Raw genomic sequence first — 27,122 nt, forward strand, 5'->3', positions numbered from 1 at the left:
TTAGAGATTTGAAAGTGCTTACCTGGCCCAGAATGGGGCACGTTAAGAAGCAAAAATAAGTGAATCAGCTATATTATCATCACTATCATCTCAGTATTCCTAGCTCAGGAAAAAGAGTTCCCAAAGAGAAGGTCACAGGCAAACTATTCGGCTAGTACTAACACAGCTGCCCCAAATATTCCCCATTAATATATGAAGCCCCCTTCCAGTGAATTGGATGGCGGTCCAGTTAGCCCACTACAGCCTCCTCAGGCTAGAAGGAGCTCTTCAAGGTCTCAGGCAGAGAGGGGCTTTTCCCATCACTGGCCATGTGGTCAATTTGAGTGGTGACGCTGGGGGTAGGACTTTCTGCAGCAAAGGCTGCACTCCACCACTCAGCTCTCCAGGTGAATTTCATACGGATATTCATGCCAAAACTAGCACCAAAGGAGAATGGATGGGCCGACGTTGCGTGGATGCCGTCTCCACGTCAGGAGGAGCTGGGCGGTTAAATGGCCAGCGGCTGCTGCTGCTGCCTCCGCCATTGGCTGGGAGCTGTTCCCCGCTCCATCCTCTGAGGAGGAGGAGGAGTCGACCACCGAAGTAGCACTACGCTCAGCTTCGCGGTTGACTTCCTGCACTTCCTTTGAGCATTGGGGGAGGCTGGCCCCCTCTCCCAAAAATATTGAGGGGGCCCAAAAGGGCTTGGCCCCTAGGAGATGGCACTGCTGACTAGGACATTTGGCACAGTGGAATGATTAGAAGAAAAAGAACTACTCGCCTTGCCACTGCTATTCCTCCCTTTTTGTCCTCCCTGGAGTCTGCTCCTGGGTTCTATCTTTCCTCTTCTGTTTGGCCTTAATGCCCTTGGCCTCATTTACCTGCACCACCATATAAGCCTAGTGGCTGGATTGGCCCACATAGATTTTAGTTTGCAGACACCCGTGAGCATTGCATAGCAACGCCAACCATGTCATGTGGCAGTGAGGACAAACAAGAAGGCGAATGATGGCAAGAATATCAGCAGCAGCAGAACAATGAGACTGAGGGCTAAAACCACCAGGTGTGGAGGGCACTAAGTAGCTCTGGCTCAGCCCAGTTCAAAATCCAGATATTTAGCTCCAGATATTGAGAGTGCATGGGCGGGAGGCAGCACACATATTTTTACTACTCCAATCAAAACTTTTGAAACTCTAGAAAGCGAAGTTCCAAAATTAAATAAACACAGCAACTCACACTTGCAGAATACCTATAACCATGGTTGTAAATGCAGCAAGTTGTCAAGCACAGGAGTCTAACCATTAAATCAGCAGAAGTTTTAAGTTTGGCATTAAAAGCTTCATTAGTAGCAAGAAGAAAAGTGATACGACTGTTGGTCGAAGCATGGTAAAATTTAAACTTTTTTGATGGTGCCTATAAAAATCCTTAGAGAAAAGGATGTTGCCACTGTAATTTACACTTGGGTGTTTTAAATCAGGTTCAGGTAGGAAAAGCATTAAGAACGATGCGGTTTTTATTCTCTGCAACTGTTTTATTGACAGAGGGCTATTTGTTTTTGTTTTTCCCTTCTTGTAAAGTACAGAAATCTAACACTACCTGTCCACACAGAAGGGGAAGCAGAACTTGGTCAGAGTCTGTAGAATTTCCTGTGGAGAGAAAGGGGGAGAGAGAGAGAAAAGAGAGAGATAATTTATACATCTAATGGGACCAATAAATCTAACATTAACCACAGAACACAATCTTATAACTTTGCCCTGAAGAAACAAGAGACAGATGAAGAGAAATGTGCTTTATCAATTACATGGAAGGAGTACCAGGCAGTCAATCATGTGAAATAATAAACATGATCAAACTTCATTAAAAATGAAAAATTAATCAAGATTCACACATGGGCAGGCAGCAGGAGCCCTCCAGCGGACCTCCGGAGGGAAGGAGGTGGCTGAGCCAGTGTGCGTTAACTTGCCTCTGGGGAGACGCTCCGACCTGACCATATGGACACCAGCGAACACCATCCGGCCAAGACAGCTCTTTGGCCTGGCAGCATTTCCTCTCCTGGCACAGCACTTGCTCGTATCCTAGGAACAAGGGCTGCTGGGAGTGGAAAAGGCTTCCCAACAAACACAGCACAGAATAAAACCAGCAAAGGCTCTCCGGAGCTATCCTAGGCACACTGTCCCTCTCGCCACACTGCAGGGGGGTCACAGGCAGCACGGAGGTTTTTAAGAGAAGGCTTAGCAGAAGTTTGCTTTCGGGAGAAAATTACAAGTCACAGAAACTTACGACAGTGAGCTGAATAATACAATGCAATAATGTAAGTAAGGGCTGAGGGGAGGAAGTTAAGACTCCATCTATATGTATATTTCTTAAATCTTGAAAACAAAACACTTTAGGACCATCTGTTCTCTGAATATCCCTCTAAAAGGAATCGCAGAGATTAAGTTCTTCTTTGTTTAATGTAGTTCAGGAAGTGAGGTACACAAGCACAATAGCGCGTCGAGGGAAAATTACCCAGAACAGTGCAAGAACCAGGGAAGCTCTAGCTCTGTGTTTAAAAGTAAAAACATTCAATATTGTCCTTTTTATAAAAATGACATTACGTTGCCCATTCTCTACATATTTACATATTCAAGAATGAAGAATAAGTCAAGTGGTTTTTGATGTTTTTTTAAGTGGAACTACATTAAACAAACACTTGATAAAATTAATGATCAATTTACAAAACGAAGTACTTTCCAGGCCAGTAATAATAAATTATCTGTGCTAGCAGAAGTGATGCTTCGTGCTTCATTTATTTTTAAAACCACTTCCATCATTTAACAAATAAACCACATCAATCTAATCACCCATTCAATGGAGCAGAAAACATATTGACTCTCCTGGCAAGAACATGGTCCTCCTACACAATTCAATTGAGCATGCCCCATTCCTTCATATGCTTTCAAGCTCAATTGCTCAACACTGCATCACCTATTTAAAAAGTGGGGAGAGGAGTAGTATTGCCAAATTAAAGGTTATGGAGCACAGCCAAGGGAAGAAAGGGCCAGGGAGAGAGAAAGAGGAGTGGGGCACAATCTAGGGCTGGGTTGCTTTATAATTTCTCTTTTAAAAGCACAGAACAGCTTGTTTAGACAATGGAATAGTTTAGTGCTTGGTTTATCCCAGGTCTAATGCTTGTGGAAACCAACAAGTGAGACAAAATTCAGTACCTATGTGGATTCCTGCCAGGAGCTTAACAACTCCTCTGTCCCAGGAAGACAGTGAAGAAGAGAAAATGAGGTTGATTGTCTGCTGGGTATGGTTTGGTTTAATGAATCACAACCAGTGCCTGTTAGGGCCGGGCAGTGTCTGGTTTTCAACACTGTGATACATCACCAACTAAACATCACAATATGTAGAGGCTAACAGGGAATGTCCTGGCAACTGGGGCCTAAAACTGACAATTCCTTACTTACCTTTAGCCTACTGCTACAACTGTTGTCTTATAGTATGGGTAATTTTCTCTAAAAGTAAAGCTGTAGGAGTAATTAGTACCATAGGTAAGTTGAAAGAATGTTCCCTAATAGACACGAGGGACACACAGACAAAGAGAGGGGAGGAGAGGGGGAGAGAGAAGGGGAGAAGGGAGGAAAGAGGCAAAAACAAGAGGGCAAGGTGTTTTTGTTTTCTTTAACTCAGAAGTAAACAATCCCAGTTAACTTTTCCAGGGGACTAGCATTGGCTTCCAAGCAAGCCTGGCAGCAGCACTGGGGTTCTGGGGAGACGAGGCGAAAAGGCTTCCTCTTCATGCAAGGGTCCCAAGAGGGCTTGGGTGTCAGGGTCTCGCAGGCAGACGCTGCCAGCAGAGGGAGCCCAAAGAAAGAGGAAGGAAGGGGAAAGGGTTCCCAGCAAGACCAGCATCTCCCTCAACCACCTACCAGTCTGGCACCTGCACTTAAAACTAGAAGCTCATGAGGAAAGTTCCCGGGTAGGCTACTTTCTTCAGGGCCTGCTTCTGAGGTTCCCTGCAGGTGGCAGAGCAACAGGGGCAGCAGGAATGAGGAGACGAGCAATGACCAAATTCATGTTTTCCCACATTGCGATTTTTGCATAGCACATGCACACATTGTGATTCACAATACAGTGGACCCTCTGGATACGAATGTAATTCGTTCCAGGGGTCTGTACATACCCCGAAAAATCCTCAAGTAGAGGAGCCGCTTCTGTGCATGCGTGCGCGGTGAATCTCGGAAGAATAGACTTCCAGGTTTGCCATGTTCGCAACCCGAAAGTTACGTTACCCGAAGGTAACATAACCCGAGGGTCCACTGTACGTTGCCACGTCAAATATTACGAGATCAGGACCACAAGGTGGACTTCAAACTAGTACTGATCAGTGTATTGACACTTCGCCCAGCACTAATGTCTGTGCCAGGCTATTTTGTGTCCTAGGCAAAGCTAATCCCTTGCACGCACACCCCCAAAATACTAACTTCAATTTTCAAAACCAGGCATCCTGTAGAGAAAATGAAGAATACAAAAGTTTAAACTGCTATGTTTATTTTAAATTGCAAGAATAAGGAATACAACTTAGATTCTCTGTCTGAAATACAAAAGAAAACGTTTTAGCACATTAATCGTTTTGAATAATCTTGTAAATTTAAGTCTCTTTAAGTTTTTCCTTTGCAAATTTTGTCACCAATTCCTTCAGGTCAAAAGCTTATGCTTGGGCATGTTCAACTGATGTAGCTGCCAAGCGAACTAGTCCCTTTCTCAACATTGTTAAGCATATTTAAGTTTTTTTATGTTTGAGCTTTGAGAAACTGCTTGCCACTGACACTGGAAGTGTGAGAAGGATGCTTAGAGCAACAGAAATATTGGGCTATTGCTCAGACCTTCAGCACCAGTATCTTTGGTTTCCATTGTGCATCAGTGATTTTTCCAAATCATTGCAAGCCTTAAGTACATCTTCAGTAGATTTTTTGTTGACGCTATAAATATCATACAGGAAGCCAAAGAAGGAATCGCATTGCTGTGGCTGTGGGAATATATTCAATAGATTGTATGGTCATGTCTAAGTCAGCATAGCAGAAACCTACTTTGAATTTCTGTGTTGGATCTTGAGGTCTCTTCTTGGGCCTCCTCCTCAAACTACCCTTTCTTTCTCCTTTCTCTAACTTGTTCTGTCCTCAAAGGTTGAGAGAATTTCTAGTTTCTTTGGAATCTCAGTAAAGGTAAAGGTACCCCTGCCCGTATGGGCCAGTCGTGTCCGACTCTAGGGTTGTGCGCCCATCTCACTTAAGAGGCCGGGGGCCAGCGCTGTCCGGAGACACTTCCGGGTCACGTGGCCAGCGTGACGAAGCTGCTCTGGCGAACCGGCACCAGCGCAGCACACGGAAACGCCGTTTACCTTCCCGCTATAAAGCGGTACCTATTTATCTACTTGCACTTAGGGGTGCTTTCGAACTGCTAGGTGGGCAGGAGCTGGGACCGAAAGACGGGAGCTCACCCCGCCGCGGGGATTCGAACCGCTGACCATGCGATCGGCAAGTCCTAGGCGCTGAGGTTTTACCCACAGCGCCACCCGCGTCCCCATATTGCAACCTCAGTAGCATCTGTCAAAACTTGTTGAAAACCCTCATCACCTCTGCAGCCCACAAGGAAATTCTTGGTCACTTGCAACTGGCCGGTAGCTGAATTTTTATCAGCTTCCTTATTTTGTTGTAGCTTGCTTATAAGATTGGCTTCAAAAAAGGGTGTTGCACCATGTAACAAGGAATACCACAAACTTGAACTTACAAATTGCAACAGCAAGCTTCAATTCAATACATATTTCCAGAAAAACCTTTTAGGCTTGCGTTTTCAAAGATCTCTATTAAAGCATCATATATATTACCAAGATGATATCTCAGTGGTTTCAGAGCATCGATCTGACTCTCCCATCTTGTTTCACTCAATGGCTTAACATTTATGCTATACACAGCTAGTTAGAATTTGCCAATGCTGGGTCAATGCAGAGAAATAATTAGACATCTGTTGAACCAAACTGAAGAAACTAGTTGCTTCCAGACAACAACAGCATCATTGACTACCAAGTTTAAAGAGTGTGCATTGAGGGCACAAAAAAGGAACATGGGTTTATGTCCAGGACTTTCTTTGGTACACAATTTGCCTTTCAAGTTACTCCCATTATCATAACCTTGACCACACAGATGCTCAATTGGTAATCCCACTTGCTCAAGCTGTCCAAGAAGACTTTCTGTCCTAAAGGCACTTGTAGTCTCCTTTATCCCAAAAAATGTTCTCTTACGATAACATCAGGCTCAGACATCTCATTATCTAATGTTTTTATTACATCAACATAGCATACAATCATTGTCATTTGTTCAATATGACTAACATCAGGTGTGCAGTCCAGAATAACTGAGTTGTATTTGGCTTACTTTGCATGCGCTAAAATTTTCTGCTTTATAGCACCTGCTACAAGCTGTTTAAGCTCATTTGGGGTATCTTTTCCTACATGGTGAACCATTTTTTTTTTAATCTTCAACACTGCACAAATGGTCATTCATGATGAGATCAAAAGGGATAGATATTCTACAAACTCCAAAAATGTCCATTGCTAGCTATGTACAACTTTTCAGCTGTACCACGGGATGCCACATTTTGCAAAAGCAATCAAGCATTCCAATATTCTTCAGAATATAAAATAAAAGTAAAATATTATCAGAAATTTATAAGATTCAACAAAAGCTAATTTGTATAAAACTATGCCCCTCAAAGGTCAGTACAGCGTCTACTCTCTGAGGTCTGCACCCCAGGCGGCTGCCCAGTTGGCCTGATGAGAGCACCGGCCCTAGTCACAACTGTGCAGAACTGATTCAATCCTATCTCAGCTATGTTAGGAATTGATCCCCAAAGCCACAAAGGGAGGCTTTCTGGTTTGAAAGCAGGGACATGTGGAAAACAAGGCACATGGATATTCCCACCTACTTGCTGTCAACAAAATTGGCAGAGATTTGGACTGTTCATTTAACTGTCTATGTAATTCCAAAATCAATCCGAAGCCCATGCAGTACAGAACTCAATATACCTTCTCTTCCGAAGAGCCCACAATTCCAAAGAGCGGTGCTATTTGAGATCAAGGCGCACTGTCAGCAGCTGTTCTACAGCTCTGGAAATTCCTGCCACTAGAAACTCAACACAGACTGAACATCAGATGGGAACACTCCAAGTCATTGTGTTCATTTGGGCTGGTGATGGTGGAGGTTAAGTTGGTGATTAGCATGAAGTATCTTCAGGTTCACTCATTTTAAGCCTGACTGCTTTTAGCACAAAGCGGCTCCAACAAGGAGAGCTACCACCATTAAATATTTTAGGTCTGTGAAGCACCACGTGACTACCGTTTCAAGTGAGTAAGCACAGCTGTGTTCCTGCCATTCTGTGGGGCAGGGAGTGTTACGCAGCCAGAGCTTTTCTAAGTGGGTGGGATACAGAATTTAAATGGCTTAGGGTGGGCCAAACCAAACATGGTGCCAAGAGAACATGAGGAACCACAACCTATACGCTCTGTAGGTCTCATCTCCCAAGTCTGTGATGCCAACTCTACGTTCATATTTAATAATACCCTCCACTCACTCATTATGAAGCCACTGAACAGGTGTGTGGGGCCTGGCACCATTGCCAGCTGCACTGGGCAAGGTGCAGTGGTAACACCTGGCTACAAGAGCCATGCGCTACCAAAGCACATCACGCTTTCACCTCCTCAACAGATTTGCATACAAGCCCTTCAACTGAGAGCCAGGGTGCTGCAGTGGTTAACAGTGTTGAACCCTGGCAAACCAGGATTCAAATCCCAACTCGGTCATGAAGCTCCCTGGGTGACCTCAGGCCAGGCACTCACTCTCAGCCTAACCTACCTCACAAGGTTGTTGTGAGGACAAAGTCAGCAGGAAGGTGAACCATGTATGCTACCTTGAACTCCTGGGAAGAAAAATGTAATAAATAAACAAACTCCATAGCTGTGTGCTTTTATAAAACTCATTATCCCACCCCCCATTGCATTGTTTGGGGACTGAGGGTCCACCTTTGTACATGCAGGTACACAAGCTTCTCTTCTGAAGCAAAGGCTCATGCCAATGCCCACACCTTTCCTACAGCTAACTTTGCTTTGTTATGGTAACCTCAGGGAGATAGAAACAAGAAATCACATTCATTTTTGCTTTGATTCATGGTGCCTCCATGTGACAAAAACTGAACATGCCTCCCCTCGCCCCCCCCCTTTTTCTCCACCAGTGTGTGTGTGTGTGTGTGTGTTTGTGAGAGAGAGAGAGAGAGAGAGGGAGGGAGAGAGAGAGAGTTGGGGGGGGGGAGAAAGCACAGACACATACACAAAGCCCAGGAACCAAGACGGAGGGGGGACGCAGCTGAGAAGATGCAAATCACCTCGGTAGCTGCTGCTCAGGGTCCCAGGGGCAGTGTGTGCCTGCTTTCTGGATCAATCTCCAAGTTTGTATTTTCACAAATCTTTTTTGTATGCAGTTTGATTTTTAACATTTTAATGAGCATTAAAGGAGAAAGAGAGTGAATCCATATCAGCCAGTCCCTGCCGTTAAAGCGCAGGGCATGAACCGCGTCCCGGGGGGGTTCCAGGAAAGCGCCTCACCGCTGGCTCCAGGACATTTGCCACCTGGCTCAGACAAGGCCCCCCCAACCCCCAACTCCCATTCTTTTCATAATGAAAATACTGCTGACATTATAAACCCCACATGGGCTTTTTAAAATCCCTCTTCATCGATCCAGCAAAATGTGTAACTTATTGGCGACAACACAGCACTCATTGATTAAGTTGGGTTTCAACACCAAAGTTTTCAAAATAAATGAGTCACAAGGGCGGCAAGGCAGTTCCCTTGCGTTGTAAAGAAGCCAAGGGAGAAGGGGGCAGCCTTGGGGAGGGACTGCCCCACTCCGGCCACCAGACAGGGGCACCAAGAAACAACTCATTACTTACTCACTTTTACAGGCCAAGGAATTTGAGGCAGGAGTTTGCTGCTATTGTTGTTTTGTTTTATTTTTGTTGTTTTTGTTGTTGTTCCAAGGGGAGGCCAAGCATCATTCACACACCCAGTGCAATAGGTGAGAGAGACAAGTGAGATAGAGACACACTAAAAGTTCCCCCAACCCATTTCAGAACTGAGTGGTTTCACATATTCAGGCCTAACCCTGTACCCAGAATATTTTATTTTATTATTTATTTCATTTATACCCAGCCCTCCGCCAAGGAGCTCACGGTGGCATGCGCCACTCTCCTCCTCCTCCTCCGCATTTTAGCCTCACAGCAACCACCCTGTGAAGCAGGTTAGGCTGAGAGTGAGTAAGTGGCCCAAGGTCGCCCAGTAGGCTTGTGGGGGATTTGAACCCTGGTCTCCCAGGTCCTGGTTCAATGCTTTAACCACTACAGCATACTGGCTCTTTTTGTAGCATGTACTGTGCAAATATATTTTCCACACATACACACTCTGGAGGAAGAATTGATGTAGATCAAGTTCCTGCCTCAGAGGCTCAGACTTTAACTTTACAATCTAGTATTATAGTTAAAGAAGCATATGGCGGCAAATGCCAAAGAAGCCAAAAGAAAGGCAAGCTCAAGCCCAACCCTTCAACAACAGCTATCTGTCTCCTGTTTCCTGTGCCCACCCAGTCCCTTACTCTCCCTTGGGGCAGAACTCACATTTTTCAAGCAGTTCCACATATGAGTACAGTGGTACCTCTGGTAAAGTACTTAATTCATTCTGGAGGTCCGTTCTTAACCCGAAACCTGAAGCGCCACGTTAGCTAATAGGGCCTCCTGCTGCCGCCAGTGTGCGATTTCTGTTCTCATCCTGAAACAAAGTTCTTAACCTGAGATACTATTTCTGTGTTAGCAGAGTCTGTAACCTGAAGCGTCTGTAACCTGAGCGTCTGTAACCTGAAGCATCTGCAACCCAAGGTACCACTGTATACGGGTCACATTCTGTCTTTCTCCCCACACTCCAATCCTTCCTGTTGCAGTTTTCCCTCGAGACACTCACACACTCAAAAACTCTCTCTTACTGATCTAAGAAAACAACTCCTCACCTGACTCCTTTCTCTGCCCTTTGGGAATCCATTGTTAGCAATAAAAACAAAAGAAGTTTTTTCTAAAGCAAAGCAAATTCCCCCCAAGTGGGTCCTGTGCTGTTTACCAGCAGGGCAATGGCTACCAATAGTTTTGAGGTGGAAAACATTCTGTTTGAAGAGCAACTAGCTAACAAGATGGCAGCCCAAAGCTTCCAGGACTCAACCCCAAAAGCTGTTTTCAGTGCTGGAACTCGACAATACAACCTGCACCATGAGCACCCCAACGCAACACAACAGCAACACTTGGTGGTACACATTTCTCTCATCTCTGGATAATCACAGCTCACTACCAATTATTTCAGTGGATGGGACCCAGGGCATGGGACTTTCAACAAATGCCTACTGCTCATATTGCTCATCCTCTGGGCAAATAAGCTGGGTGGTTGTGACTAAGGGTGTGCTGACTCGTCTTTAAATTAAGACTGTTAACAAGACCACAAATCTGATACAGGGGCAGAATCAGATGGAGAGGAAAGTGAATGGAACCAGAGCCAAGTGGCAGGACATGTGCTTTGCCCAGTTCCAACCCACGGCATATCCAGTTTAGAGGAGAAGGAGGAAGGATGAAGGGGCAGAGCTTGGAAAAACTCTTCACCACTGCCTTAGCCAACAGGCAAGACTGGGCTTGCATAAGGTAATTTCCTGCACTCCTAGAAGTCACCACGTTCATCACAAGTGTCTAAGGAACCTCTCTTCCAATCATTTGTTTATTTAAAATATTTACACTCCACTCTTCATCTCCTTCAGTTCGGGGGCAGTTTACAAAATCACAACACAATTCCCTTTGCTTGATAACATCAGATGTGCCCCTGAATGTAAAACTTCAAAATAAGGCTGCCGTGGGAGACCAGCAGTCCTTTTAAGCCCTCTCTCTTGCCTGTACAACTGCGCTGGTGTTTAAAAGGGCCAGCTTCCAAACTGATTTCAGGCAAACTTAACTGGGAAGAGGAAACCTGGGGGTCATGGAAAGATATAAACATGCAGACTGCCCTCGAGATGGTTGGCTGGCACCACCCCATGCTGGCCCAGGTTCCTCAAGTTTCATAATGTAGGAGTTTGCTCAAAGACAATGTCTATGGAGAAATTGTCAATGAGGAGGCAACTTGCTCCCCCATGAATGGACCATCTAATCCACTTTAGGAGAAGCTGAGGAGTTCACAGAAAGGAAAACTGCTTGAAGGTGCAACTTGACTGGCAAGGCAGGGAGTGGCAAAAGTCATCCCTAGAGAGTGTGAAGAGGCAGCTCAGTCAGAGAACCCACTTGCTGTGGGGCGGACCCAGACACTTTCCTTCTGTGAAAAGACACCAGTCAAACAGTAAATTGCTCAGTTACGAACAACGTATAAAAAGGGGAGGCTTTGTGACAAAGTGGATATATAAGAAGCAGATTACGAAACAAGAGAGTTATTTGGGAAGTCCCGTTGTGTTAAGGAGCCGTTGCTGTTTTTAATGAAAGCAGGCCATAGTTCTTCCCTCTTATTTGCAGCTGAAAATAAGGCTATTTAAAAATAATGCTTCAGAAACATGGTATTCTAATAAACAAAAGTTGCTTGCTGATTGTCCCCCAAACTATTGAGCTTTTAACTTTGTGCACAATTAGAGCAACACACATATTTCATCTTGCTTGCAGGAGCAATGAGAAGCTAAGTAAAGGGTAATGAAAATCCTTTTAGTGGAAAGGCCCAATTGCCCCACATGGGGAGAAAGAATCTCAAAATATAGGGGGAAGTTTTGTAAGCAAAGCAAGAGATGTATGGATTTAAAATCAGAAATTCAGAAGTAGCACACCGATGGGGAACTATTTACTGTATGGTAAGTGGGGTGGGGAGAGAAGCCCGTTCATTATCAGTTTCGATAACCCCTGACTTTTTTTTTAACTTGATTGTGCCTGTTTCGTCAAATCCACCCCTAAGGCCACCAACCCTTCAAATCTGGCTTGGACGTTACACAGGAGGAAAGTCCCAGCCTCCCAGAGGTCCTGCTCCTTATACAACATAGGCAAAAGCAGGAGATAATGGGCCTGGGCTGAATTCACTGCTCTGTGCTTCTCCTCCTGGGACACAGACCTAGCAGATGTGATAGAAAAAAATTGTGCCAGAGGAAAAAAAATAGCTCCGGCTTGTTCCTTTAATGGCATTCACATGCAAAGAGAGGGGAAAGGGAACCTCTCTCTCAGCCATACAGAATTTAAACACAGACATAAAACATTATGCTAACTTAATTCAAACATAATTTTAAAATTCAGACTTTCTCGGTAGCATTAATAAAAATTTAAATTCAAATTTAATAAATAATAATTAATGCTGCGCTGAAAATACATACACACAATGGAAAGCTGAAAGTTCAGATTCCTTTAGTCCCAGTTTATAGACCAAATTACAGGGAAAGAACCACTGAGATGATTAAATGTATGTATGCGTTTGTCCTCATAGTGTCTTACACTAGTGTCATACACCTTTCCTTTACAAATAAAAAGCAGCTTATAAATACTCTGAATAAATAAAACAGCACGCACAAAATATGCAAGAGTGCTAAATGTACTGAGCAAGCTGATTTTGACGACATGGTCTTCTTTGGCGATCACTCGTGGCCAAGTAAGATTGTCTTCCATAAACACAGTTTTAAAAGTGAGTCTGTAAGCAACTGTGGAGGCCAATTCTGGATCCACACACCCTTCCACAGTGGGGACATAGGTTTCCGGGCAGGAGTTGATCACAGTGAGGGTTCCTTCCTCTTGGCGCATTTCTCCCTTTCGTCCTGAGTTCAAGTGTCTTCAAAACCCATGACACCTTTGGAGCGCTCACAGACCAGAGTTTCCCAGCTGTCAGTGTTGATACATTTTTTAAGATTTGCCTTGAGAGAGTCTTTGAACCTCTTTTGTTGACCACCAGCATTACGCTTTCCATTTTTAAGTTCAGAACAGAGTCAGCTCTTAGGTAACTTTAATTTCAATTGGTTTTCTCCAAGTAGGTAGGAATATCACCTTCAGTATAGGCAACAAAGCAGCTATAAATGAGCTGAGAAAAAAGTATGTACTAGGTATCCTTGCATTTCAAAACACAAGCTTTTGTCATTTTGTCTTCTAACTCTGCAATGCAGAGAAAGTTTGGGAACATTTCCTGCAGGTATTCAAATCCTCCTGGAAACTAGTCTTCAGAAGACTCCCGTTATACCAAGCAATGAGGAATAATGATTCCCAAAAATCATCATTTGGCCTCTCAAGGGCAAGCTGGCTAAATATCACAATAAACTTCACCCTCTTAATCAACAATCCTGCTTCCTTCAGGTGAGAATCCTGCTCCCCACCTCCTCCATGCCACCGTGTGTGTGTGTGTGTGTGTGTGTGTGTGTGTTAGATGACAGATATAGATATAGATATATAGATGATATAGATATAGATAATAACACTGATCTGCCAAATAAAACCAAATTAATGCAAATCTTTTTTATAAACATCCACAAACAGTTATTTAAGCTTTTGAAAAGTTGGCCTCATTTGAAAGCATGAAAATGGGAGTAGGGAGAAAGGAAGATGCGAAGGGCAGCTTAGAGGCTGGCTCCTTGCATAAATATTCAGAAGGAAGATTATAGGATCCGTGTTTGGCTGTCTTAGGTTTCTCCAAAGTCCACATAGAATAGCAAAGAACAAAACTAACGAGAAGGAGAGCAGATGTTAGACAATGCAGCAACCCCCCCTTTCCTCTCTTACCACGGCCCCCCTCCTGCCCGCCTCCCTTGGCTGTACTAAGGCGCTTTCATCCCCCTCCCCCTTTCCCAATATGGTTAGGTCATTCAAGGATTCTCCTATAGACTCTGCATTGTGGTTGAGAGCTATAAGCTGGACCTCTGTCAGCTTTCCAAAAGTTCCCAATAAAAAGGCATTATGCAAATGCTACCTCTTTCCTACAGTCTCTCAGAAAAAGCAGAAAAGGCCTCCAATAGGCAGTCGTTGGAGTATTAGAAGTCCCAGCCTTCATTTCTGTATGGTTGTGTTTGCCTTAGGGCCATGCTGCTTGTTTTGACAGTGGATCCCCCCAGATAGTTGGGATTAGTCGAGCTTGTTTAGATAAACTCGAAAATCAAGGCCTTCTTGAGGTAGATGGCTAGATGTAGCTACCGAGTTTCCAGCTGCTGCCTTCTTTCATCCCCAAACAACTGCAGATCCACAGTAGATATCACAGCCACAGGCTATCTCCCATACATAAGTACAAAATTAAAGGCTGCTAAAAGAAGCCTTTGTAAGTCTTAGTGCTAAAATAAGGAATCTGTACTGTATAGTTTAGACATGTTATTCAAGTGAAACACTGGAGAGCCTTGCAAAGGACAAGTTTACTGAAAGAGGAGGAAGCCGACCATCCCTTTGCACAGAAACAGGCAAGGCACACCACATCTTTTAAACTGATGGCCAACATATTTTTTACCAAATACTTCAAAAATGCATAGTATCAAAAGAGATCTTGTCAGGAGAATTGTGACGGAGCATAGAAACCTGCCTTATACCAGGGTCAGACTAGCCCTTTACGAACTGGCAGTGGTTCTCGGGCAGAGAAATGTCTTTCTTGTCACCTGCTAGAGACACCAAGAACTAAACCTTATACCTTCTGCACAAAAAGGGTGTGTGTTACCACAACTTGATTTGCATCTTGGCAACTTTCCACAGCAAATCCTCTAAGCTGATAAGGTGTCAGTCTACACACACTATTTTATGAATTCAACACACAATAAGAAAAAGCTGAACCCACTGAATAGCCCGCTACTCCTCACGAGAACGGGAGCTGCCACTCTATGTATTTGTTTACTTTGCCAGTTTTTTCTTTCTTTCACAACAAAAGAATCCCAATGAAAGATTCCCAAGTGCACGCAGTACATACAAAACCCAGCACGAAGAGAATTGTGGGCTCGGGGAATTACTGTAATGTAAATGCCAAGTAATTGCTAGAGCAGCAAAGAGAAAAAGGAAGCCCACCATCAGGTCAAGGAAGAGTAAATATCTTAATTCTTCCTTTGCCACTCAGGGTAGCTGATTCAATTAGTAAAGAGGACTGAAAGGAGGAGAGCAGCATAACTTGAGGGAACTGACAGGTGGAAGGGAAACAGAGTACACAAACCCATCGTCCACTTGCGGACCCTGCTATCCAAGTCAAAGAGAAAGCAGTAGGCCTGGAGTATCTACCACTGGATTAACAGCCTGGCCTTAGGGAAAATCAAGATTTAGGCAGGAGACTGAAGAGATGGGGGAAATTCTGCCTGCCTACATTCTGCAGCACTTCAGCCTGACAGAACAACAAAGCTATTCAGTGTGGGCTGAATTATCACGGGGCAGGCTATTTGGGCTCCGTGCTCTTGGCTTTCATAGAAGTGCCCCAAGTCTCATCTCCAAAAATCTGGCCTGCATGAGCTGGACAAATAGCCAAACTTAACCACACCAGAAGAGAAATGAATGAACCATCTTGGAAGTTATTGGTGGACATGGTGCGGTATTTATCAACCTAAAACAGAACAATTTCTGCAAAATTGTAATACGTAACACAAGTAACACCACTCTAGAATTTAGAGACTGGCAGGATAACTTTTCTTTCTTTTTTGAAAAGGACAACATGGAACAGTGCCAACAGGTATACATATACTGGAAGGTCTATTTTTCAATTTGCTTCCAACACTCCAAGCCACTTTAGTGAACCATAGTGAACATTACAATCCCTCCCATATGGAGAAGATCATATTCTTCTATTTCTACTATCACCTTAGCACTCTTGCTTAAGTTGAAAACGCTCTTGTGCACCACACGTTATTGCAATTACCTTTCAACCAGGGTCTGGAGTTGGTTTGTACAACTAATCAACTAGATTATAGTAACTGTTTTTGTGTACTTCTAAATGTTAAGCTTCCATTGATATTTTTACAGAAAGGCGGGATGTACATTTTGATGATGACAATGGCGATGATGATGATGATAAATTAACAACACTCATAGAATGCAAAAACTATAACAAATGTCAGAAAAGGACTGTGTTGCATGAGCCTTAAAACAAATGTGTAAAACTGTGATGAACATAGGTATTAGAGATCCCCATAAATAAGCATTGTACAAAGTTGAAAGGCAAATTTTGTTCAGGAAAGTTTTGCTAACTGAGAGCAAACCTGTTTCTATATGGATTAGCTTTCATAAAATGCTGGACAAAAACAAACAATATAAGGGCTGTGACTAAATTTGATTTCTTCTTCAAGCTACAAGGAAAAGGGAAAATTATGCATAATCAATAACATTTTTACTTACCTTTGTTTTGATTGAGGTTGAATCCTGACAAGACAGAAGTACTGTTTTGGGGGGACAGGAGGCGGGCAGGTGTGGAGGATTCCCTGGTCCTGAATGGGGTAACTGTGCCCCTGAAGGACCAGGTGCGCAGCCTGGGAGTCATTTTGGACTCATAGCTGTCCATGGAGGCACAGGTCAAATCTGTGTCCAGGGCAGCTGTTTACCAGCTCCATCTGGTACGTAGGCTGAGACCCTATCTGCCTGCAGACTGTCTCGCCAGAGTGGTGCATGCTCTGGTTATCTCCCGCTTGGACTACTGCAATGCACTCTACGTGGGGCTACCTTTGAAGGTGACTCGGAAACTACAACTAATCCAGAATGCGGCAGCTAGACTGGTGACTGGGGGCGGCCGCCGAGACCATATAACACCGGTCTTGAAAGACCTACATTGGCTCCCAGTACGTTTCCGAGCACAATTCAAAGTGTTGGTGCTGACCTTTAAAGCCCTAAACGGCCTCGGTCCAGTATACCTGAAGGAGCGTCTCCACCCCCGTCATTCTGCCTGGACGCTGAGGTCCAGCGCCGAGGGCCTTCTGGCGGTTCCCTCATTGCGAAAAGCCAAGTTACAGGGAACCAGGCAGAGGGCCTTCTTGGTAGTGGCGCCCGCCCTGTGGAACACCCTTCCAGCAGATGTCAAAGCGATAAACAACTACCTGACATTCAGAAGACATCTTAAGGCAGCCCTGTTCAGGGAAGTTTTTAACGTGTGATATTTTACTGTATTTTTGGTTGCTATGGAAGCCGCCCAGAGCGGCTAGGGAGGCCCAGCCAGATGGGCGGGGTATAAATAAATAAATAATTATTATTATTATTATTATTATTATTATTATTATTATTACTTTTATTTTTTTCCATCTTAATTAATTGAAATTTATTCTGCATGTGCTATGCATAATTTTTTAATTCACCTGTGTGCTGCTCCTTTGGGTTTTATGTTGAAACAGCAATGGCTATCATTACTACTCCATGGCTGCATGAAACACATCCTGGTAAGCCATGGCTAAAGGTCTGCCATTAACACAGAGATCTCTCCAGCTTCACTCCTCCCTGCTAGTGAGGGGGAGCAAAAACCATTATCGTTGACTTAAGTGTTAAATCTGAACCAGGGGTTCTGGCTTGTTTCACTCGAAACAAGCCTTAATTAGTGAGCCAAAACAAATACTGGCTTCAGGTAGCTCAGCTGGTTAGAGCCTGGTACTGATCATGCCAGGACTGCAGGTTCGATCCTCATGTGGAACAGCTGCATATTCCTGCATTGCAGGGGGCTGGACTTGGTGGTCCGCAGGGTCCCTTCCTACTCCATGATTCTGGTTCTAGAATGGAGTGAAACAAGCAATGATAACTGGTTCAGATGTAACACTAAGCCAAGAATTCTGTTTTGTTTCTCCCACTCACTACTGGGAACAGCAAAGCCAGGGAGATCTGCATGCTCACGGTAAGCCATTGGCCACAGCTAAACAGAAATGATTTTGCCTGGCATGGCACAAGGGTGTCATGCAGGTGTTCCTGCGGAAGGCATTTCTAAATAAATAAATAGAAAATAATATTTATTTCTTTTTAAATGCTCAATTAATCACTATTTCAGTAGGTTTAACCTGCAACCCTATACACACTTCCCTATTGATCCTATTGAACTCAATCATGCTTATGTCTGTGTACACATGTATGGGGACCTGCACTGTAATAAATGTTTTAATCCAATAATCCATTAATCGAATCCATTAATCTAATAATCCATGAAAGGCTGCATCTTTGCTAAGTCTGCCGATGAGCCCACCAATAAGCCGGCTGATGAGTCAACATACAACTCCTGGCAAACTGGAACAAATACTTGGTTATTTTTAATCCGGACTTCTGCTTAGTTTCGCTTTTCCAAGCCGCTTCAAACCTCTAATCTCGTTCATCCCAACAACAAATTCTGATACATTTGGTACATAAACACATTATCACAAGAGGGAAACTGAAAAAGAGGGACTAGTCCAAACCCACTGAAGTCTGTCCTCTGTCAAGTATGGCACTTCAATCGCCATCCCAGGCAGCCGTGTTTTGCTCACGAACCCTTTCTTGTAAATGATTACATACATAAAACACAATTAAGTTATAGTGCTATTTTGATGTCTACTTTATATCAAATCTAGAAAGAATGGCAAAACCAAACTAGACAGGTCAACAAAATTTGTTGCCCAACTTCTCTTTTAAAAAGGCGCTTCTAAAAACACGATGAAAGATCTGCCTTTGACACTACCAGCGCTTTAATTCTAATTAATTTTGGTGGCCATCTATGCAATTATGGCTGGGGGAGGTCTTTGGACATGCAGAGAACGTTCTTAGATACTGGTCACATTCTCATGCAGTGATAAAACAGGGTTTCTGGTTTCCCATGGTTTATACTGAACGAGCAACATACTGGTACATGTTGCCCAATCGCTTTCACTTTGCTCGTCCCCTAGTGTAGCTAAACAAAAAAACAGGAAGTCTTGGCTTCCTGCTATGTCCGAATCAAGGAATGTGGTTTGTTTTTCCTGTACAAGTGATGATCCACTAGCCAGCAACGAACTATGGAATCAATTCCAGAAAGCCACGTAAGAATCGCATGTGTTGAACACCACACAATTATTTTTACTGATTCTTTACTCTTGCTGAGAAAGAAACAGACATTTTAATTATATCAATAATGTGAATGCAGAAAAGGAGGGTGACTACAGTTCTGTGGCTCATGCTGTGCTCCTAGCAAGGAAATCCAAAACTATAAGGTACATACCATAGCTTCTCCCATACAGATCATATAAAAAAATATTAACAGTTATAGCAGTAAAATGTTCACATAAAACATCAGTCTCAAAGCTGCTGGAATAAGTGCAAAGCATATCAAACCCAAGGATAACAAAACACTGTTCTAGGATACAGCTTCTTTGGCCCAAACAACACAATTGCCTCAGCAGACAGAAACACACACAAACTTCACTGATGTATTGATTTAAGTGTACGTAATTGGACTAAAGAAGAAAGGAAATCCAAGCAATTCAACGCAGTGGCACCTGGCAAACCAAAAAACATTCAGACATTCCAGCCTAATTCTTATTTCCCCTTTTAGGAATAGTAAGTGCCCTCCAACAACTTGTAAGAGAACTACACTTGCAAGGTTTCAATGGCGACTGTATTTGGCCTCTTCTTGCAAGGTACTCAGGGATTACCTCAATCAAAACGTTGGGCAAAATGGACCTGCATTGTCAAGGAGGGCAGGATCTCTCTTACACACAAAATGTCCAATCAGTGCCAAGCTTTGGTGCCAAGAGGTGGAAAACTGAAAGCTTGCAAAGGATATTCCATTTAGCAAAGGCTGGGAAGTACCCTCCTCTCACCACCCTCAAAATGTGAAAATAGTTACACACCACTGTTACCCTACTGCCCCAATATTTAATTACCGTAACAACAGTATTTTTCGCTCTATAAGACACACCAGATCATAAGACGCACCTAGTTTCTGGAGGAGGAAAACAAGAAAAAAAAATATTCTGAATCTCAGAAGCCAGAACAGCAAGAGGGATCGCTGCACAGAGAAAGCAGAAATCCCTCTTGCTGTTCTGGCTTCTGGGACAGCTGCGCAGCCTGCATTCGCTCCATAAGACGCACACACATTTACTTTTTAGGAGGGAAAAGGTGAGTCTTATAGAGCAAAAAAAATACGGTAGTCATTAGGCTTTTAATTGCCTGCATTTATTTATTTGTTATTTTTATTATTTTATTTATTAGATTTATATACCATCCTTTATCAAAAGATCTCAGGGAAGGTCACAAAAATAAAAACAAGATCTAAAACACAAATAAATAGTTTAAACAGAAACAACTGAAGACATATGGCATAACAAAATACACCTGGTGAGCGGGGAGGGGAAGATGGAAGATGGGGGGGGGCGTGTGCAGTCGGATGGCTGCCTCTATATACCTTGGAGGTACCTAGCAGTCATTTTCCTGTTACTAAACATGCTTTTAAAGTGGGGGGGGGGTGCTTTTTTGTCTTTTGTTTTTTTGGGGGGGGGGCGTTTCGCTTTTGGAGGGATTTTATTGATCTGATATTGTACTCTTTTAGTATTGTCTGTGTGCATATATGTAAACCTCACAAAGACCATTCTGGTTTTAAGCTGTATATAAATATATGAAATATATGAATAAGAAAATGCCAGTTCTTAAAGGGACATCTTCTGAAAGAGGTAGACCTTCCAATCTGGTAAAGAGAATTGGCTGGAAGAAAACGCCTTTCTTAAGAATTTCTTCGTTGATCGACAAGATTTTCTTTTTTCAGTAAAACAACAACAACAACCCCAAAGCAGCTTATTTGGGAACAAGATCAAATCCAATCAGCACTGCTGAAGAATGAGTTTTAGAAGATGCAACCTTGATTTCTACCAAGTACCGTAGTTTTATTTATCTGTGGTTTCCAGTACCAGAAGGAAAGCTACTGGAGTTTCACCATCAAAAGCTAACTGGGAAAAGAGCAGTATAAAGTTTCTCATTTATCTCCCCTGAATCAGCACTTAAGGGAACCGGGGGTTTTGGTAGTCTGCACAGCAACACACCCTTCCATTTTAGCCCCACCAAATTTATTACAGGTACTTTTTAAAACCTTTAGCTGATTAAGTCACTGCTCAATAAAAAAAAAAACCTACACGTTGCAGAAGGAAATCTGAGAAATCTCCATTTTGCCTTAAATCTCGCAAGCTATCAGAAAAAAATATATGCTGGGGAACTGCCAGAAGTGGCCTTTTTTGGCAGCCTTATGGTGATGGTATTATACAGCACTTATTCACCAGCTATTTAAAATTCCTTAATTATGCCAATTACAACTTTAAATCATATTTTATTTCTGAATAATTTAATCAGCCTTTTGAGATGCAAAGTACCTTTTCCTGTGTATATCTGAAGCACAACTGTTTGTCTGTGTGTATAAAGCATGCATTTTAGCAGGTCCCACATAGCCTCAAGGCTGTTAATCCTTGCACATGCACTCACACAGCCCCACATGCGCCTCCTACAGTAGATGTCTCAATATCTCAGCCATTGCTGTCAACGGTCACCAGTATTGCATTTGCCTGCTATATGCAGATATGGGACTATACAATTCTACACAGCATGGAGAGGGGGAGCAGAGAGTAGTTATTCCTTCTCAAAATGAAACTTGATTTATCAAATGAAGGTGACTGATATTAAGTTCTGGAGAAATTCTAGGAAGCACGGCTTCAAACCCCCCACATGATCAATGTACTGCTGTTATGGAGGCAGCATATTCTGACAACCATCAGAATAGGTCTTTTTTTAAAAAAAAAATGAGACAAGAAGAGAATAAGGAAAGCAACATGGCTGCCCACTAGGCCTTGGGTCAGAATCTGACTTAAATTCACAAAGGAATGAGCCTTAAAAGGGGTTCCTCGAAATCTAAGTGGCAAGTCTAGTAGCAGCATTCCTTCTGGAAGTGAACCACGCTTTTTGAAAAGCTATATACTGTCTACACACTCTTAAAGGGGGCAGGGAAGAACACCAATGCTTGTTTTCTACACAAAAGCAGGCATTCAGACAAAAGGCAATGGGTCCTTTGGTGTTCCCATTCTAATTTCTCCATCAGTGAGCTGGTGGAAAGATTATAACTATCTAGGATTCCTTCCCTCCTTTTTGGTGGGAATGAGGAAGACAATGGTCCCAGATAAGAAGCAAAAAAAAAACCATCTACCTCTGCCTGGCATTTATAGAAGATGGCTTGGCAGAGGTTTGGAGTCAGAAAATATGGACAACAGATCAACTGATCAACCGAGAGAAGGAAGTCAAACACATCATCTTGATAGGTGCTCCTCCGGAACAGAGATAGTAAATGTGACCCAGCAGGAGGTTTGGGTCCTTTTATAATCAAACAAGTTGTTATTTTTAAGGTAAGAAAAAACCTAGTGTTTCTGATGTTTCACTCATGCAGGGTGATGATAATAGTTGGGCCTTTGGGAGCAGGGGACTAGGACTTGTGCATGATTACCATAATCTGTTCTGAGCCACCAGGATAGGAGGAGGGTAGGGGATAAAATGGGGGGGGTGGTAACTACATGTAGGAAGTTGTGCTGAGATTTAATTAGCTCTGCCTCCAAGAATCACACTCCAAAGCATCTATTTTAAGTTCTGAACTACTTAATGAACCATACCAGCTTCACCCTTGCGATGACTTCGATGAAATGTCAATTGTATAGGCCAACTATGGCTTGGATTGTAGCTTTCAGAGTGAACCATCTCTACACATGCAGGGTGGTGGAGAGGGAGAAAACAGAGGACTTGGTTCTTCGTCACAATACTCAGCATTATGTTGTCCCACTGACATATTGCAATACTAAAGGAGTTACCTAATTTCATCCATTCATGAAGCGGTTTTCTCATCTCCTGAAGGAGCAGGCAGAAACATCAGCTACAAGCCAGGTTCAAGGCCAACAATTCAGTTCTTAGAACTTCATCCTCCCTGCTCCCCACCCTGACTCCTACTTTTACCATAATGAGGATCAAGTACAAGGACTCCTATGATCAAACGAAATTCCAAAAATAATTACGCACACAGCCAAGGACTATTTGTTTGACTTTTTTGCATCGTAAATCTACAGACACAGATGCCCTCAACCTGAATATGACTGGATTACACATACTAAATGATTTATAATTATTCCATATAAAGCACCTAACGATGCATTAGGCACTTTACACAAAAGTCTATCTATACATTACAAATAGAGAAATAATGGAGAAACTTTTTATGCAATCAATAACTGCAATAACTGCTGACCCAAGGCACAACTGAGCTGGGGGTGGATAGAATCCGAAGGGCTTGTCATGCTAATTAGAAGGTGTACAATCAATCCAAACTCTCTTGTGAATAAGCTTCACTGGAATGAACTGTCTGTGCATAGGTCCCATTTAGTCATTCATTCATTCATTCATTCATTTACAACATCTGTATCCTGCTCTCCAGCCAAAAGGCTCCCAGAGAGGCTGACATAACATTCTAAAGGAGATAGGTAGGTGGGAGATTGTTCAGTGGGTTGTCCTTCCTGGGTCAAAACCATTTCCACACTTTGCTGTCTGCAATGGCACCCAACTCACCTTCTCCCATGACAAGGCTGCGTCCAACTCTCTCACGGTAGAGGCAGGCTTCCAGCACACATGGCCGTGAGGCTGCAAGTTTTACACCACGCACATACAACCAACGCAACGCAAATGTCCTCCAAATCAGTTTGCAACGTGGTAACGAAAAGGATATTCCTCTTTAATTTTTTACCATCACCACCACAGCCATGCTTCTTACATGGGTTATGGAGCTTGTACAAGAAAGGCTCTTAGTTTCTATATAAAGTGGCCCATATAAAGTTTACGGTTTCCATATAAATGTGTAAGGATTCATTACAGCCACTGTTTCTGTGCCCATGGAAAAGGAGGGGGAATACCTGCAAAGAGCACTGAAGTACCCATTCTGAAGGAGCACCTCAGCCTTCATACAACAGTTGATCAAACTATACACAGAACGTCTGTCATCATATGCCTACTAAGCAGATGGAGCATATAAATCAAAGCTGTGTGTGTGTGTGTGTGTGTGTGTGTGTGTGCAATGCCCAATAAAAGAATTGCAGAAGAAGGCTCTAATACTAGAGAATATGCAAAAAAATTATCTAATATAGCAGAATGCCCTAATAATTCCACTTTTACTCCACGTTCATTATGTCATTCACACCAAAATAATAATATTCTTAAACTTTAATCTTGATTACAACTTTTTAAAAAAGTAGTTTTTGAGTCATTTTAAGTGGCTTAAAAGTCTTCACTCACTGCTACCGGCCATGGTGTACCCATGTGGAGATTACAGTAAAGGCCCAAATGTGCAGTTGACCACAATGCAAGCACTTTTAGGTCTTGCTAATTTCAGTAGGGATAGATTTTAAGCGCATGTTAAATCTGACTGGTTCATGTCTATGAATCAGATCAGAGAACCCAAGAGTAAAGCTTTGCTGGTATTCATCTTTAGGAACAGGTATAATAAATATAGAATCATTAAAACCTCAAATTAAAAGTTATATGGGGGGAATTGAGACAAAAAATTAATTTGGTTCTTTAAACACAATTTATTTATTAACCATCCACATTTGTGTTTGCTTGCATTTCCTCACAAAGGAGCCTTTTTTCTAACTGCAGAGGTTATTTAGAATTTTCTTTAGGAACAGAGGGGCTGAAAATTATTTTAAACCTTTTATCTGCTTGAGAATCTAAAGTATAGACTTGAAGAATGACAAAACTGTTGCTAAAATTATTTCAGCAATTTAGAACATGTCTTCTAGCATATGGGATATATTATGTAAGATGGTAGAAAGAGACCACAACCCTTGTGATAATTATACACGACTTTCACCAAAGCCAGCGTGCAAAACATCTACACCAAAATTTAGCACACACCTTTTTTAAAAATAAAAAAAGAGGGAGAAGGGCGCTAGCTGAACATGTTTGAAAAACAAGTTATTAATTTTGGACATGCTATAAACAACGGCCAACATGAAAGCATAGTCCTCTAAAATGATTGATTCTATTACCAAAAAATTAGAAGAAATCACTAGTTCTCCCTCGGTGCCCCCTCCTATATGATGCATATGACCTTTGAAAATAAAATCCCAAGGACTGGAATAGGTTTTTTACAGATTTAAGTCACTTTTACTATTGTGGTCTGACCAACAGGGGTGGGGGAGGACAAGCAGGGGTGTCCACCTTGGTGGGTAATTACAATCAAGATTCCAGCAATGTGGCTAGTCGGCTCATTACTTCCTCCCTTTGTACCAAACCCCTTATTTACATTTCAGATTACATTTTTCATGAAACAGCGAGATCTATCAGAGCTGAGGGGGCTGAAATAATGAGGGAGAAATATTTTAATAAAAATGTGTTGGGGTCCTGCATTTCCGCCCGTGTCGGAAAAGAAAGGAGTTCTTTCTGTAGTGACGGATCATTTATTCTGCCTCTAAATGAGAAGCAAAAAAGAGAGCGAGAGATGAAACTGATGAACTTTTACTGCCCATTTGTCTTTAGCAGACAATTAAGACAGGAGATCAAAACGGATTATCGTGCCATGCAGACAACTGGCCCAACAGTAATACATCTCCAGGACCACAGATTTGTAACCTCCTTTTATCACTCCCCCCTTTCTTCTTATACTCCTTTTTCCTCTCTAAAGGCAATGCTAGCTTTGTGGCTCAAGGGGAGCCAAAAGGCTGCCCATCATTATTCAGCCACAGATGTCAGTCTAACCTCCCTTTTTTCTCAGGTTTCTAAAGCTGGGAGCCACAATAATTTGTGACAGATTCTTTTACTGTTAGGTACAAAGAACACACAGAATAAAACATCCAGCGGCAGCAAGGGCTCTGATCAGATGCGCTGCCTACATGGGAAACACACTGTATGTAAAAACAAGTGCCAAGAATTTAGACTGGGGAAGGGGGGGGCAGAACTTGGGCTTTTTCGTACTAATGAGAGAATTGCCTTGTGTTGATTTAACTCACAATATTCCTCGCGGATTTGGATTGTCAGCAAGAAACATTTGTGTACAAGTTGCACATGCATCACATAAAAACAAAAGGAACCGTTTTGTTTTTAAAGGTATGCTACAAGGGGAAAAAACCCCACAGTAATTTGATATTTTTTTTCAAAAGGCCACCACACCTAAAACTTCAACTTCATTCCCACCTTCGCTGCAGACCGAGCCTAAATAATAAAAAGAAACCCTGCAGTGCTTTGCCGTTCAACTTTCCACCCTCTGCTAACGAACAACACATACTTGACACCTTCAAAAATGTGGCATTTAGGTTTGCCACATTTGTTAACTAAATTAAAGAATCCTCATTTTGTTTAGAAATGGCCATCTTCTGCTTCCGAATCGCTTTCACAAGCATTCAGAAACAGTATGCTGACCATAAGTCTTGCTTAGTTTTGTTCACACAAGCGCCTGGTGTCACTTCAAGGCTTAAACGCAGTTTATGTTCTTCCAGCCCCTCAAAAAGGCACCAAAAGTAAGGTCGCTGTGAACCTGAAATTAGTGTGTTTAAGGTTGAGAAGTCTGCTACCTTCCCCACCTCCTGAACTGATTGTCCACATTTCTTTTTGTTTGTTTGTTTGTTTAAAGATCTTTTAAAAGCACGAGCTGAATAAAAAGATCAGGGAAGTTCCAGCAGCACATTAGCTTTGCATCTTTGGATTTCTGTAGGTTGTACTGCGTTTGTTCAGAGGTGGTTTACAGCATACTAAGATTTCTCTCCTTTTTTGTTGTTGTTTTACAAAAAGGAAAAATATTTTATGTATGAGACAGTCCTATAATCCATAGATCACAGGCACAAGAGACAGCAACAGCTCGGAGGGACCCTTAATCCGACTACATTTCATATGATAGACTAGCGGCTCTTTCAGCACACATTGTGGCCCAACGCTGCAGAGTGTACTTAGGGAGCTATTTATTAACAGATTATTGGCACGAGATGGCAATGAGGACTTGTGTGTTTACAAAAGGATGCTTTGTTGCATACCTCAACGCTATGGTGCAAGCACGGGGGGGGGGGGGGGGGGAGACAGGCACTATAAAACTGCAACAAAAAGCACTCAAGCAATATGCCGGGGGGTGTTATTTTTTTAAAAGAATTAT

At 42.7% G+C, this 27,122-nt stretch overlaps 1 protein-coding gene across 9 annotated transcripts in view; it reads right to left on the reverse strand.

Annotated features, from left to right (window-relative positions):
• The window catches only part of DENND1A (DENN domain containing 1A), a 263,639-nt gene that overhangs the window by 167,806 nt on the left and 68,711 nt on the right, over positions 1-27,122 (reverse strand). For all 9 annotated transcript variants that reach the window (XM_083597233.1, XM_083597229.1, XM_083597231.1 and 6 more), the window contains exon 4: positions 1,576-1,625. In XM_083597233.1, coding sequence (XP_083453359.1) covers positions 1,576-1,625 — 50 coding nt within the window. The remainder of the gene's footprint in view (positions 1-1,575; positions 1,626-27,122) is intronic.

The sequence above is a fragment of the Podarcis filfolensis genome (assembly GCF_964270895.1).
Source record: "Podarcis filfolensis genome assembly, chromosome: Z".
In the NCBI taxonomy this organism is placed as follows: domain Eukaryota; kingdom Metazoa; phylum Chordata; class Lepidosauria; order Squamata; family Lacertidae; genus Podarcis; species Podarcis filfolensis.